Source organism: Salvia hispanica, chromosome 3 (genome assembly GCF_029641045.1).
Source record: "Salvia hispanica isolate PSC_SH4W2 chromosome 3, Shi_PSC_v1, whole genome shotgun sequence".
NCBI classification, from domain to species: domain Eukaryota; kingdom Viridiplantae; phylum Streptophyta; class Magnoliopsida; order Lamiales; family Lamiaceae; genus Salvia; species Salvia hispanica.
Window position 1 is genome coordinate 29973184 of NC_142694.1, and position 17134 is coordinate 29990317.

The following is a 17134-nucleotide window of genomic DNA, read 5'->3' on the forward strand; positions in this document are numbered from 1 at the left end:
TGTCATGTGAAAGCATGATGTTGTGCCCATCCCTAGATTATGTTTCATGCTTGACGTAACACATAGTACATGTGAAAATGAAAAGAAGTGATCGATGTTTGGATTACCTTCCGTGAATTTGGAGTAAAGAAACGAGACTTTTTCCTTTCTGGTTTCTGTCATGAAATTTCAGGAGTAAGTATAAAAGATTAGAGAGATGTGAGGCCTGCGAAATTACCTCGTTGGATTGGGAATTTGGAAAAAGGTATCAACTTGAGATGGTGAAGAACTGCTCCTTCCTTTCTTCTTTTGCAAATATTAGTATTAATATTATGCTGAGATTAAATCACAACTTTTCTTGAAAACGGCAGATCAAATCTTCTTATTTATAATACGTGGGGTATCCTTTAACAAGGAAGTAAATTAGGTCAAATCTAACACTATAAATAAATCATACTAAATAAGGAAAAAGAATAAGAGAAATATGGTAATAAGGGAAGTAAATCATAAGTAATGACGGAAATATGTTTATATTGCGTGAGTTGCTCTTTCTCTATCATCTTAATTTTTAATAGGAAATTAATTTCATAGAGTTCCCCAACATCATGCATATTGATAACTAAAAACAAATTTAAAAAAAAAACTAAAAAACAAATTAAATACTATGATAGAGAACCCCTAATTAACAAACCGTTTGTAGCTGTAATTGATCACAATAAATTGTAGTGTAACCCATAGATATAGTACTCCCTCCGTCCCAAGGTATTAGACCAACTTTCCCTTTTGAAATGTCCCAACATATTAGACTCATTTCATTTTTTAGCAAAAACCATCTATTTTATTTTATTCTCCACCTACTTTTTTCTCTCTTCTCTCCCCATAGCAGATTAAAAGTGTTGGACTTTAGTGAATCGTTCAATGGAGTGAAGCCCGACCCAAAAATAGATGAAAAGAAAAGAAAAGAAACCGCATCACTAAAAATACAAATTTCATTGCTTTCCTTGCACACGACAACAATAAGCATGTGTTTAAGGGCCGCAAGCCTGGTCCGACTGACCTAGCTCAGTCATGGGCCTAAGTTGCCCCCGCGATGTTAGTCCATCAAATAGAATATAAATGGAAGGGGGCAAAATTAAGTTAGGGAAATTCGGGAATTTGAGAAGTGGTAAAATTTAAGGAATTATCAAAAAATTTGCCTTTGGTGAAGGGATGTACAACTTACTTCATTCGGGTCCGTGTTTGTGCAAAGAGAGAAAACATGATTCAATTTGAACTAGAATTAAATTTTGAAAAGGTCAAATCAACAACTCAAATTATTCAGTTCAGTTAACATTTTTGTTTCAATTTGGTTTGATATGATTGATTATGTTATTTCGAGTTGGCAACTTCTGTGATATAAATTTAAAATAAACAAATATGCACCACAAAATGACATAACTGATTTTAAAACAATAGACAAAACCATAGCTAATAAAAACTTAAAACTGACAATTCAAATTGAAATATGTAATAATATGACATCATAATAGTAATTAATATTGAACATAGGAACCTTCTACCTGCACCACTCTATTTAGCAACAAACAGTATACGAGGGAGTTGTCTTTCTGTGGTTACAGAAAAGCAACATGTCGAACAGTTGGCGCGCTAGAGGAAATATACAAAACATGCTTTCAGTACACTATGGACAAGAAACCAAACTAATTGACCGAATATACAAAAGAAGTTGCATTGCAAGTTTAGTAATGTTTCAATACTAGCCAAGTCTTATATTAGTCTTCAAGTGTCCAAATTCGATACAGTATTTTATCGTACCAAAAATTCGATATTTTTCAATATTTTTCAGTACGATACGATCGATATTTTAACACCCCGATTTTTCTATTTTTTTAGTTGAGCTCAAAACCATGTTGAATTTTCAAAGCTGATTTTTTTTCTCAAAACCATGTTGAATTTTCAAAGCTGATTTTTTTTCTTTCTTTAAATCCTTGATTCTTTTCGAAGACTAAAATTTTTAGTGTCGAGGAAGAGAAATTTTTTTCGTGTTTGGGCCTGTCCAAATGAAATGAAAATCTTTTGGGCCTAATAATAATTTTATTTTCTCTAGCTCAATTCTTTTATTGAGGAAGTCATTTACGTGAATCCAATTGAAGTAAAGGCAGGTGTATTTATCTTTTACACTCCAAGACCAGTGTCCCTTGTTTTCCCATTCGTGACTTTTGATCTTTCAATAAAGTCACTATTTCATGTTTGGTTGATTCACGTTGCTATACAAATACACCAAATTTGGTCTACTCCTTTTCTTTTTCCTTCAATTGAGAATTTTCAGCAAGGAGAAGCCTCATTATGTGGACATCAATTTCAGTTTCACAAGAGAAGCGAGCCGGCTGTCCGAACAGCAGCGGGGTACGACAACATGGTGGCAGGACCGGACAAAGCAGGCTGGCTGACCCGACGAAGGCATGGATCGGCTGCTCGACAGGTCTTTGAACAGCAACAGCGGCGCAGCATCTACCGGACTGCCGGACTGCGACGGCGGACAGTGTCAGCGAGGGCAGCAACACATCGCAGTCTTGATCGCGGACAGTAGCGGCGGCAATGAACCAGCAACAGCAAGGGGACGGACAGTGACGGCGCTGTGTCGTAACGATAGTGGAGAGGGGCTGACGGAACAGAGCACCGAAGGCGAGAGAGAAGTGTTAAAATTCTAATATCTTGTCCCACATCGGCTTGGTGATGATCCTAGCTTCTCTATATAAGTGTGGATAACCCTCCCCTCCCCCTTATGAGGCCTTTTAAGGGGTGAGTGACCCATTTCTAATATGGTATCAGAGCAGGGCCCAAGTCGATGATGGTTTATCTCTTTATCTCTTCTCTTGCCTACCCACGTGATAGAAGTCCGATGTGTCATTCCGGCCCACACGTGAGGGGGCGTGTTAAAATTCTAATATCTTGTCCCACATCGGCTTGGTGATGATCCTAGCTTCTCTATATAAGTGTGGATAACCCTCCCCCTTATAAGGCCTTTTAAGGGGTGAGTGGTCCATTTCTAATATGGTATCAGAGCGGGCCCAAGTCGATGATGGTTTTCTCTTTATCTCTTATCTACCTCACGAGTGGAAGACCGATGTCCTTTCCGGCCCACATCGATGATGGTTCTCTTATCTCTAGCATTGCCTACCCACGTGATGGAAGACCAATGTCCTTTCCGGCCCACACGTGAGGGGGCGTGTTAAATTCTCTAAATTCTGTCCCACATCGACTTGGTGATGATCCAATCTAATCTATATAAGTGTGGATAACCCTCCCCCTTATAAGGCCTTTTAAGGGGTGAGTGGTCCATTTCTAATAAGAAGTGAAATGAGGGAGAAACGGCGGTGGCCGCTGCTATCTTCAAAATGTTGGTTTTCGGGCGACGGAAATTGCAGCGTGGAGTCAGGATAGAAATCAACATCAAATTGGGGATTTTATTTGTCTTGCTGCCTGAGTTGAGGAAACGGGGGTGGTGGTTGTTTAATCACAACGAGTGAGTCCTCTTCGTCAGTGAAGAAAGAAGAGAGAATTGGGGACTCCAATTTTGCAATCCGGATCACCTAATGCATTCCTTAATTCATTTCATACTCCACCTCTCACATACATGAGAGTGGACCCCACTATAATATAATATGTTTGTGAGGGGTGGAATAGGAAATGGATTAGAGAATGCATTAGGTGATCCGGACCGCCAATTTTGCCAGATGGGAATATTCTCTTGGACCTTATGGGCTGAAAGGATTAATCCAATTGTGGGCTAAGGAAATTAAATAAGTGGGCTGCCAATTTATTTAATTACTTGTTGGGCAGGAATTAATAAAAAGAAAAGGTTGGGCTACATCTATAATTGTTTGAGCCGGAGTTTTAACCTGTGGACTACGAATGAAGTTCAAGAATGAAAAAGGGCCAAAGGAGTAGGATTTTGGGAGTTCAAATGGCCGGCCGACGACGCCAGCGTTGTCTCGGGCGACCGCGAAAATTGAAATGGAGATGAAGATTGACATTTTGAACTCATGGAAAATTTCAGAAGTTCCTAAGAAAGATCGAAGGGTAAAATAAACCACATATGATGCATGCTTTGTGTTTAAATAATTTTTTTTCCTAAAGTCTGATTTTTGTTTCGTATTTATGTTCTAAAAAAAGGTGATTTTCTTGCACGCTATTTTAAAGCCGGAACGGAGAGTCAAGTTGACGAAATAAGCAAACAAGGTGGGCTCTATTACATAAACTTTTTTTTCCAGAGATGAATATGGTGACACAAGGGTGGTTTAAATGTTATGTCATGCCGCATCTGTATATTTTGAATTGCCTATCTGATTGTCTACTAGGATAACATCCTACTAGACTTTGATAGTTAACGAATTCGGTTCTAACTAGGGTTTGAACCCCTACTTAGACTAGTGCATTGATAGGGATTGTGAGCCGTCTTTCGGGTCAGCCAGTCTAGTGATCGAGTTTGTGGCCACATTCTCGTTTCACACGATGGTTCAGATATGGTATATGATGGATGATGGATGATGGATGATGGATGATGATGATGATGATGATAGATGGTTGCGCAATCAAGTTTTATGATGGATATGATTTTAGTGTTTCTCGGCATTTTTTTTAAGTAAAACCTGAGATTCACTTAATGGTGGTTTGACATAACCTTATTGATGAAAATATTTTTTTGGCATGAGTTCACTGAGTGCATCACGTACTTAGCCCTGCATGTGTTTTCCCTATATGCAGGTTGAGCTGTGACGAGCGTGGTGGATGTTGAGCATGAAAGTGAAAAGGATAGCATAAATGTTTTGAATATATTATGTCTTCATACATAATATTATTCCTCTCATGAACGCTTCAGCTAAATATTATTTCTTTTGAGTTCATGTGTTGATGGGATACTATTCAGTTTGAGTTGTGATTATTGAGATAATTTTTGTTTCGAGTTGTTGATTTTCGAAATGATACTCTGATTTTATTCGAGCTATTATCATTTATTTCGAGCTATGGTTGAGTTGTTGTTTTCCCCTTTCTTCCCCGCTTCTTTAATCCCCCATTAGTCGCGATCAACCGTGTTTTCTATCCTTAGAAAATGCAGTCGTGACAGATATACTATTTTTCGGTATATTTACCCAACCCTACTAAAACCCATTCACCCTTATAATATGATGGAAAAAGGACAATCAAATCGACAACAATCTATTGATTAAGTCTTATAAATTGCCCCTGGATGTGGTGTTGTGTGCATTGGTGCACCGCCAATAATTGTACTTTGCTTGAGATCTTTATAATTTTTCTCATGCCTTACAACAACATTTGTTGCATTGCATTCGACAAAGAAACCCTTTCCCCAACTCTGCCGACTTTTACTTTCTAATTTGTTTTTTTATTAAAAAAAGCATCTTGAATCTTTGTTTGTTGTGTATGAATGGAGTTGGTTATATGTGGCTTATATAACTACTTTGCATGGAAACTCTGACCATCTGTTGCAATGTAAATTTTTCATATTTCCTTCGAACCATGTCACATGTAACCATTCTTTGTGTGTGTGACTAATAATCAATACCACAAGGAGTTGTTGTGATGTAAATTTAAAATAGACAAAACCATAATTATTGAAAATTTTAAACTGACCATTCAAATTGAAATATAAAACAATAAGGCATCACCATAGCAATTAACATTTAACATTGGAACCTTCTAAATGTGCCCCTCTTTTAGCAACAAACAATTTATGAGAGCGTTGTTTTTCTCCCAAAGTAAAGTATGGTTTAAAAAAAAGCAATATGTCGAACAATAGGCACGCGAGAGGAAATACATGACAGGAAACCAAAGTAAGTGACCGAATATACAAAAGAAGATGCATTGCAAGTTTTGTAATGTTTCAATACTAGCTAAGTCATCCGAACATATTAGTCTTCAAGTGTCAAAATAAGCTACATTTCTATGCTCGCCTTAGTTATGCGCAGTAAAAAAAAAGAGTACTCAACAAGATGACATAAAGACAATGACAGTTAGATTTAGAAGAAAACATCATACAATTGTATAATTTATTTAGCTTCAGACCAACCAGCTGAAGAGTTTCACTATTTCAAGATACAAATGCTACTTCAAAAAAACATACCCCTTCGTCTCGTCCAAAACACTTAACAACGGTGCATGAAAATTTTTGCCAGTTTCCCTTTGAATAGGAACGATTGGCAGCCTCCACTTATGCCAATTACTAGTAGAATTCATTAACCTTTATAATATGACGAAAAATGGACAATGGCTCCATGGTTATAGAATTATACTACTATACATAACTTAAAGCCATAACACGCACTAAAGGACAGTAAGGAAAATCACATCGACCAACAACATATCGATGAGATGTCGTGTGCATTGTTGCAGCACCAATATTTGTACTTTGCTTCCCCTTCTGCTATCATTTTATATATGAGATGTTGTGTGTATTGTTGTTATTTCAGCTTTAAACAGAATTAGACGTATAACTAAATTACAAAATCTCTTTTGATCGACCAAAATTCAAACCCCTCATTTACGATAAGTCTATTTTTTTTTATCTATAATCAACTAAAGATAAGTATAAATCGAATTCAAAGAACAATCAATTGCCAACAAAAAATTAAATAACAAAAATAGATCAGAGAAGAAAAAGAACCTTCTCCTTCTATGCCGCATCATCATCAAGGATCAGCCCCGCTTTGATCATGTAATGGGCCAAAGAAATTGCTTCCTTGGTCTTTCCAAGCCTCGAAAGGCTGAAATCAGCAACTCACAGTCTGGCAAAGTATGCTCCCCAAATATGTGCTTATGAAACATGCCTAGCATTGACAGCCCCACTCTGGGTTTCCCTAACAAACAAACTTCGTTAACTGCATTGTTCAATATATGAACATTGAGGGGACACAATTTGCCCATATCATCAGTAGGACCATATCAACAACGAGATCATGCTCTAGTATCCCCCTCACGACATTCAGTAGCTTTAGAAATAGTTCAACGTATGAGAACAACCGTGTGTGTATCATCACATCAAAAACCTGGATGACATCTTTTCAAAACCTAGATGAAACATCTGAATGGAAAATTAGAAATATCAACAAATCAGAAATAACAACAAAAATGTATTAACTAACTTTTTAAGAGGAAAATTAGTTGGTTTTGACCATGTCGTCGGAGAGGAGAAATGTGGTACTAGGATTATTGTAGTAGTAAATCTTTGGGTGAGAGGGTACATTCGGATTATCAGTCACCTACATGGTTACAAGTGTTAGTAAAAGAAGAAGAATAGAGAAAAATTAACAAGAAGAAACTAATACCAGAAAAGCTGAGCATATATAGAGTGGTCAAAATAATCGAGTGTAGCACCATTGACAATGTGAAGTGATTTGTAGGGAACCAAGAGAGTAATCCATCCCGCTCAAAGGACTTAGATTAAAAAGCATCAACTAAGCACACAACAGCAACAACAATAAGCAAAAAATTATGAAAATATACTAATAACCTGTTAGAAAATCTGATAAGGCAATCAAGTGTGAAGGATTAGTGGAACCCGAAACAATTGCCTTCACTTATCCTCAAGCGAAGCGACGACTTAAGAAGGGCGGTCAGTTACAATGCAATAGTTGCATTCTCCGTATAAAAAAACATTAAATAAAACTAACATCTATTGCATAAAAGAGAAAGCAGCAGTGATGAAAAAGTGCAGCGTGAGGCAGACATGGAAGTAGCTACAGAATTAAGAAAAAGGAGAGAGAGCAATGAGTAGCTGGGATAAAAAGTTAGAGCATCTTAGTTCTTTCCATGGAGGAGAAGTTAATAAAAACACCAACATCGCAAGGGTGAGTATAGAAGAGGTGAAAGACAAGAGAGGAAAAAGGGTTTGATGAAAAGCATTCTTGTTTGGTGGAGGAAGAAGAAGAAGAGTGGGAAGACATTGGATGAAATGGAAAAAGATGAGTCACTCATGAGAATATAAGAGACAAAAGAAGAGAAAATAACAAAGGCGGGCCCATAGATTTGAAGATCTTATAAAATTGGAAGCTTATGACCTGACACTCATTGACCTTTTTAATTCAAGAGCAAGAAATCTAAGCTATGTTTACAAAACTACCAACTCAAAGAAATTACAATCAATAAGAGATTCAAACATAGAAAAATCGAAACGACTGAGAGTCATTATGAATAGTATTTAATAAACATTATGAGTATTTACTCGTTCATAAATGTTTGTAAAACCGACATTGCATACAATAAACATAAGCTATGCTAGCTAGGCAGAGATAAATTGAGAGTACCCTAAACATAAGCTATGCTAGCTAGGTAGAGAGAAATTGAGAGTACCCTGATGCAATTGTCGGTCATGTGAACAACCACAGGAAGAGGAGGAATGCGAGATAAGTAGTTTCTGAGAAACCTGCGGAGGATCAGTGACGCCATGAGTAAAATTTTGATTTGATGAAATGGGGGAGGAGAGTACAACAACCTGCGCATAGAAACAACAACCCTTTTGCACAAGTACATTATTTGTACCAGTCGTCGCAAAAGAAGGGTTATTGTGGAGGAAGCACGGATATATAGTCTCATCAAGAAAATGCCAATGCAAGTGAAGCATCTTGATAGGTTGGTTAATGTCACCGATTATAATTGTGTCGTTAATTTACAAATGGATTAGAACACATTCGGTTGGCTATGTCGCATTCTCTCTGTCCGTTCTGGTGTAAAAACTAGAAAGTGCGTGGGTGTGGAGGGGCAGGTGGCCATGATCATCAGCGTTTTAACACACCACCAAAAGAATCGCGAGGTTAAGTTTCAGTTGTGGAGGTCGGGGTTCACGGTTTCGCATTACGTGAACAATGTTTTGGCCGTTGTCCTCAACCTACATGGGGTTTTGTTGTTGAAGCTGGTGCGTGTCAGTAGCGGCAGATTGCGTCGACTACCGTTGGAAATGGTTTCAAGTAATGTTACTCAACTTGTCGTCTTATTTACGTATGTTCTTTTCTATTCGTTTCCGTTGTTTACCTTGTTGCATATGACTAGGGATGTCTAGGTACACCCGACAGTACGCACATCAATGTTTTAGTTAGCAATACGGACAAGCCTAGCTACCGAATCCGCAAAGGTCAAGTCACAACCAATGCTCTAGCAGTTTATGACTGTAACATGCGGTTCGTGTACGTGCCACCAGGATGGGAGGGGTCTGCAAGTGACTCTCGAATTTTACGCAATGCAGTTAGTCGTGATCGGGGTTTGAAGTTTCCTAAAGGTCGGTAAACTTGAAATGAATCCATGCGTTGAATACATGCTATCGGGGTATGCTTACCTATCCACATATTTACAAATAACGTTTGTTGTAATGTTTCATGATGTTATTATCTATGCGATAATGGATATGCTAATAGCAACGATTTCTTGACACCATACAAGGGGGTGTGCGGTACTATCTCAAGGAATGAGCACCAAGGAATGAAAGCCAGCAGAATCCAAAAGAGATGTTCAACATGCATCACACCAAACCTTGAATTATTATTGAACGTGCATTTGTTGTGTTAAAGATGCGATGGGGTGTTCTACGTAATGCTTCGTACTACACGATCAAAACACAAATACGTTTAATAATGGTGTGTTTCTCATTACATAATTTCATACGTCGAGAGATGCCGGTAGACCCAATCGAGGTGCAGCTAGATGGGTATGTTGAATACAACGTAGAGAAGGCGGAAGGAACCGGAAATGAGTTTGTTGACCACGTTGAACCCACTACCGAATGGACGCAGTTCCGTGATAATTTAGCTAACGCCATGTGGAATCATAGTCAACTTGAATGACCACAGAATGTTTTACCATTGTTTGCTGAATATTTTGAACTATACTAGTGAATGTGTACGACTCAATGCATACATGTTTTGTTGTTTTTGTTCGGTTGTTTTCATTTGAATAAACTGGTGTTTGCAGATTCAAATATTCCAACATGACCAATTGAGTTTACCCTCCGCATTGTGCATGTGGAAGGGGAAGGAAGGTCCGGCTATGTGCCGGCAAAGCATCAAAAAATGCGGGTCAGTTCTACTACAAGTGTCCAATCCGCAATGACCATTCAGGATCGTTCAAGTGGTGAGACGACTACACAGAATTCCAAGAACCCATGCCAAGGGGTTAAACCCCATATTATTCAAATCATTCACTTCGTAACGATGTCAAGCAAGACAATACCAGCATAGATGTGAACCGAGGCGTGGGCGTGTTTTGTTGTGCCCACAAGAATGGTTGTGAATTCCCACCGTTAGGAAGCCATTATGCGTATGTAGTTTTTGTATGCTTTCATCATTGTTTATGTACCTATTTTGGAATGGTGATAGGTAACCAAAATCATGTGTGGTTTTTGTTGCATTTGTTAAATTGTTGATGGTTGTTTCCGAAAATATTGTTGTGATGTAAATGCATGCATGGGGTAGATTGTTGTATGTGATGCGTCAAGTTAGAATTTGACTTGTATCTTTTTCTTTTGGCGTCGACGTGGAGATCGGGTTGGAGTTGTCTTGCAACATTGTTTGTTTCCTAATTCGGTACTAGGATTGTGTACTCCGCAACACCACATCAAAACAAAAAAACATTCAAACTCATGCATTTGTCATAACGAAAATAGGGTTTAGAGTTCAATAACTTACAAACACAACCAAAACGTAGGCGGATGTTGAAACAAAATTACCGCCGCTAAGTAAGTATTACAACCCAACACATAATATAGAAAATAAAGCATAATACTACTATAAAAATGACATCGAAACACGGCCACCAAACGCTGGGAGTCATCTATCACCGGGCAATCAGTCATGCATCAGCTTAAGAAGGTAACCAAGACGAGCATGTGCTGGCATCCCCATGAACACCTCAAGCCTCTACGGTTTATCACCCAATATGTTGCATAGTTGGTACTTCTGGTCGATGGTAAGACCCTCGACATCACTAAGCTTATCAAACACCGCTTGTCGAGCATGGCCGTGGTCAAAGTCGTAACCGATTTTCGAGGAAATCACCTCCAACCTTGTGTTCGTCTCTGAGTGTAAGTTAGCCAAAAAGTACATAAGCATAACGTCAGTGTGAACCACAGTTTTCGCAGTTGAAGTTGGCTTCTCGCTGGTCCCGGAGTCGTTAGGGTCGACGATTGGATCATCTTCAACTTTATCCACATCAGTAAGGGGTTGTTCCAAACAATTGATATGAGTCACTCTCGTCGCAATGACTACCTCCACCGCCCCATCGCGGAGGCGACCAGCTGCGTCGGATATACTCTCTGCTCCGGCACCCGTGGCTCGATCTTTACCAATATGCACTTCCAAGTCTCCCAGAAGGACCAAGACTTGTTCCGCATGATAACGGTGAACAAACCTAACACGATAACGCGTAAAGAAATAATCAAACGTGCTATGTCTTTAGTCACCTACACAACGTATTCCCATTGCTCGTCGTCGATGTCTATCTTGTAGTCACCGTTCGAGTGAAACCCAACGCCGGTCCAATCCAAAATATTACGGAGGCTAGTGTAGATTGTTTTCCATGACGTTAATTTGTACATCACATGCGGGAAATTCTTGACGGATGCTATCATCATATTTTGGGAGATAACCCAACCGAAACCCATTGTCGGATTTCCATCCCAACACAACCAGTTCACCAAAGTCGCAATGAGAATTTCTTCTTCTCTTGGAGACCACATGGGACGGGTCCGGTCACCCTTTTTGAACTTTCTAACTGCTTTGTCAGCGTTAACTGAAAAGAAAAACACCAATGACAAGCTTATACATAAATAAACACGTACACAATACAACGGTCGATAACAACAGAGTCAACGGAAATACACACTTGAAACGCCGTCGCTCCCACCAACTCCAGCTGAAACAGAACCCATCGGCTGGGACATATTATCCTAAGATACACAACAACAAACACGTTAAACAAAATTGAGCTTAGGACGACCAACAAAAGGAAATAGGGATGAGATGATATCAAAACGTCGGGTCTTGACGAGACGTCGTTGTAGGAGGAAACGTTTGATGACTGATTCAAGAGAGCATGATTCGTGACCGTCAAACAAGTGGTATTTAAAAGTGATTCAGACCGCGGAGGGTTAAACATTTTTGGAGGGACTTTTGAAAATTTCACATTTGGTTTCCCGGATTTATTTGGGATGCAGGGGTAGGTGGCATTTTGGAAGATTTATGAGGATATTATCGTCTGACAACACGCTTCATCCCATTTCATCTCTCCAAATGTGAAACACCAAACATACAACATCGACACGGAACATGGTGGGCCCGTCCATATTTATTTAAGTCAACATTTATTTCTTGGCTTTCGAATTAGGATGAACCGAACACGCACTAAATCTTTTACTACTCCTCTTTTACCCTATCTATTTCCGTAAATTTAAAACAATTACATCTATTGAGCATGATAATATAATCATAAAGATGAAACAACATTTTTGAAAGTACGAGCATTTTTTAGAGAATATTAGGATGAGAGGATGGGAAGAAGAATTGAGGTTTTTTCAACAAAGGTGATGGTGGCTTCATTTTGACTTTTGAGAGAGGAATTAGAGAAAATGGGAAGACTATATAGAGTATGGAGGAATTTGGAGAGTCAATGTAAAGAAAGAAGAATGGGAATGGATATAGTCTTGTTGAGAAGAAACGATGCTAGATTTATAGCAATCCAATAATAATTATAAGAAGAAGAGATTTCATTTTACGTTATTCACTGTAACACATATTCTGCAATAAAGAATGAGCCGTTATTTTTTATATAAAATATTATGTTTCGCTACTATCCATGTATACACGTCTCAATTCCCGATAAATTCAATAATTGTCACGATTTTGAAAAAAGAAAGCACCATGATTTATTTAGAAAATAATACTACTCATATATGGATCTTGAATCACCACGGTTTTGTTTCTCGATTTTTCTTTTTCAAAACAAAAGTACACATGACACTGCACTATTGAATCAGCTACTCACTAATGGTGGTATTATTAAGGATCGAGGTGTTTATTTTTAGTAGTAATTTATTGAATATTTGAAAATATTAAAATGGTTTTAAATAAGTTATTCATTGTTTTTATCATGCTACCACTCAAAGAAGTAAAATGCAATGTTGAAATAATAAATAAGATGTAACGTCGAAACTAAATCGAAATAATTAATACTATCACTCTAGCTAGGTCTTTAGTGGGTATAAAATAAAATAAAAATAGTAGAGCTCATATCTGAAATATAAACCGTAAACCATACTTATCATTTGAAAATATAGAAGATTTGAACCTGTGGTGGAATTGAGCTCTGGTCCACGTGCAAACAAATTGATAGATCGAAAACAACGACGCGCGGCGGAGGAAGCCAAACGGGCAGCCATGTTAGCTAATAACGATATACTTGAAAGAGAATTTTATCGAGAGAATTCAGTTCTAGGTTTTTGGTTTTTGTTTGATGAGGCCGTGGGCTGCTTGGTCTTTTACTTATCCCAAATTATTATAGGACCGTAATTTAAAAGTTAATAAAATACTGTTCCCTCCGCCCCATTAAAGATGATCCACTTTCCTTTTTGATTTGTCCCAATCAAAATGTTTCATTACTAAAAATGAAAACATATTTTTCTCAACTTTATTCCATCTCTCTTGATTTATTCTCTCCACTTCACACAAAATATAAAGTTGCATAAATTCTCGTGCTGCCCAAGAAAGGAGCCTTTCTTGGGACGGAGGGAGTACTATGAGTTGGTATTTTCTTTTAAAACGTAGATATAATATCAACTTAATTAATTAATAATAATAATAGGAGTTTTAAAAATTATTTTTTTGCTGATTAATTTGTATATATCTCAACCGATTATTATTGCCGATGCACCAGTTACTAGAATGTTTAAGTTAATTAATTAATTTGTACTACATCTTAACCAACCGTTTCAAATAGAATTGGACCGACAAATAGGAATAGAAAAGGCGTACAATTTTGTTTCTCAATACCAAAAAAAATAACACCCATCATCATTATTGTCAGACTCAGTGTTAAATTCACACATATTATCCTAGATGTTTACAATATTTATTGTAACACACTGCCTTGGACTCTTTTGAGAAGAATGCCAAACATCTTCTTGTAGTAGTTATGAGAGTACTTCGGATATATATTAGTAGTATTTTATAGTAGTGTTACAAATTTGTTTTCGATGCTTAAAGTGATTAAGGAAAAAGGGAAGAATGGCGGCGTGCTTGAGATCTTTATTATTTTTCTCATGCCTTACAACAACATTTGTTGCATTGCATTCGACGAACAAACCTTTTCCCCAATTCTGCCGACTTCAGCACCATTTTGCTTTCTAATTTGTTTTTTTTTTTAATTAAAAAAAACATCTTGAATCTTTATTTATTGTGCATGAATGGAGTTGGTTATCTAAGGCTTATATTTCTACTAATCTGCTGCTAATGAATTTTAGCAATGGAATTTAGGCGTTTAGTAGCAAAAATGTCAGTTGGTAAATCGCGAGATTTTTGTAGTGTTCTTTGTGTGTGTGACTAATAATCAATACCACGTGGAGTTGTTGCGATGTAAATTTAAAATAGACAAAACCATAGCTATTGAAAATTTTAAACTAACAATTCAAATTGAAATATGAAACAATAAGGCATCATCGTGTAATTAACATTCAACATTGGAACCTTCTAAATGCACCGCTCTTTTAGCAACAAACAATCTATGAGAGTGTTGTTTTCCTCCCAAAGTAAAGTACGGTTACCAAAAAAAAAGCAATATGTCGAACGGTAGGTACGCGAGAGGAAATACACAACAGGAAACCAAAGTAAGTGACCGAATATACAAAAGAAACTGCATTGCAAGTTTAGTAATGTTTCAATACTAGCTAAGTCATCCGATCATACTAGTATTCAGGTGTCCAAATGAGCTACATTACCTTCCTCGCCATAGTTATGCTGCAGCAAGAAAAAAGAATACTCAACAAGATGACAAAAAGACAATGACTGTTCCTTTAAAAACAACTAGTGTTGACACCTGTGCTATGCACAAGACAAAAATTTTCAAATATTGAAGATAAATTAATTTAAAATAAAGAATATAGAGTATATAAGTATAAAAATATATTTAGAGATAAGAACTAATTAAAAAAAGTATTTATAATATTATAAATAATTAAAAATATTATAAACAACAACATAAAGATATTTGTACTTCTCTCAACCAACTCTCAATGAAACATTTCATATTTTAGCAGATGATTGTATACTCTCGTCGTTCCATAGTAATGGAGGTGTTTCTTTTTGGCACGCAATCTAAGAAAAATTGTGTTAAGTGGGTTAATTAAATAAAGGATAAAGAAAAAAATGAAAAAGGTAGAGGGATGAAGGGAGATTAAAGTAAGACAGAGTAAAGTAAGTGAGAAGAATATGTTGACTTTAATAAAAAAGGAAATGACTTCATTATAATGGAACGTATCAAAATAACAAAATGACTCCACTACTATGGAATCAAGAGAGTACTATTTTAATATTTGATACATACAAATAAAGAAAAATGTAATACAACTATTTACAAAAGAAAAAAAAAAGCAAACTATTTGAACAAATAAATAGTTCACCAGTTCTGATTAACAAAACATAAGTATTCATAAATGCAAACAAAAAATAAGAAAAATACTAAATTCAATATTAAACATAAATAAAATTTTTATTTATTTTTTAAAATAAATTCAATATAATAAATAGTAAAAAAATATTTTATAAAGTAATATATCAATTTAATTAATCAATTTATACTCCCTCCGTCCCACAATTAATTACTCCCTTCGTCCCGTTTAAGATGACACGTTTTCCTTTTTAGTTTGTCTCAAATAAGATGACACATTTTATTTTTTGGTAACTTTCTCTCTCCAATTTATACACACAACCACTTTTTTCTCACTCCTATTAAAATATCCATCTTTCTTTATCTCTCTACTTTAATATTTACCTCCACCTTCTCTCTCTTCAATTAAACACTTTAACCAATAACTCCTAAAATCTCATGCCGGCTAAGCAATGTGTCATCTTAGCCGGGACGGAGGGAGTACCATTTATGATAAAAAATGAAGTGTGACAATTATTATGGGACGAACCGAAATGTAAAAGAGTGACAATTATTGTGGGATGGAGTGAGTATTAATGAAACTGTAGAAAAATTTTCAAAACACCAAAAAAATATTTAAAAAAAAAAATGTACTTTATCTTGTCCTACTCTAAATTAATAATTTTCTCCTTCCTAATAAATAAAACATTTCAAATTCTAAACATATATTTAATATACCAAAGAGTAATAAAAAATATTCAAGAAATTAATATACAAATTTAAATATGTGATAATTAATATACAAATTAATATTAACATTTTTATTCTATTTTAGAAAGAGAAAGGCTGGGAATTAAATATAAACGACAAAGGGTTAGTATTGCCAGTTAAAAACACGATAAATAAAGGTATTTTTTGAGGTGATAATATATTAATATTAGTGCGTTTATTCTTCATAATGCCATACGCACGTTCATCTCAAAATAATTAACCGACAATATTAATAATACAAATATAAAACAATTAGAAAAATAGGTTCACATATTTTTACTATGGAAACTTGTCTTGGATGATAATATCCTTGAATAACTTGAAAGTATTTACGTTTATCACCTCAAAATAAAATGCATCCATATGTTTTAAGTATTCAAAATATATACAAAGTGCAATAAATTAAAATCTTACTTAGAACCTTGCTTTATTATAATGTAATAATAATAATAGAGTTCTAACATAAATTCTACTCCCTTTGTTTCATAGTAATAGGGGTGTTTTTCCATTTCCGTCCGTTTCATAGTAATAGAGTCATTTCCTTTTTTAGTAGAAGTTAACACATTTTTCCACGCCTACTTTACTCTCTCTTACTTTTTCTATCTTCATCTCTCTACCTTTTTCATTTTTCACTTTATTCTCTCTTTACTTAACTCATCTAACACAATTTTTCTTAATCTCCGTGCCAAAAAATTTTGCCTCCATTACTATGGAACGGAGGGAATAGTATTTAATTAAAAAA

General features: G+C 36.1%; 1 protein-coding gene and 1 long non-coding RNA gene across 2 annotated transcripts; both read left to right on the top strand.

Moving 5' to 3' along the window:
- Positions 1-3713: 3713 nt before the first annotated feature.
- On the top strand, positions 3714-4882 carry LOC148930533 (uncharacterized). The gene is made up of 3 exons (XR_016136503.1): positions 3714-4062; positions 4156-4221; positions 4747-4882. It is a non-coding gene; the product is annotated as an uncharacterized LOC148930533 (long non-coding RNA).
- Positions 4883-8599: 3717 nt separating this feature from the next.
- On the top strand, positions 8600-9279 carry LOC148930534 (uncharacterized). Its single transcript, XM_089066509.1, has 3 exons — positions 8600-8628; positions 8737-8911; positions 9046-9279. Exons 1-3 carry the CDS (start codon positions 8600-8602, stop codon positions 9277-9279), a joined length of 438 nt encoding a protein of 145 aa, XP_088922635.1.
- Positions 9280-17134: the final 7855 nt, after the last annotated feature.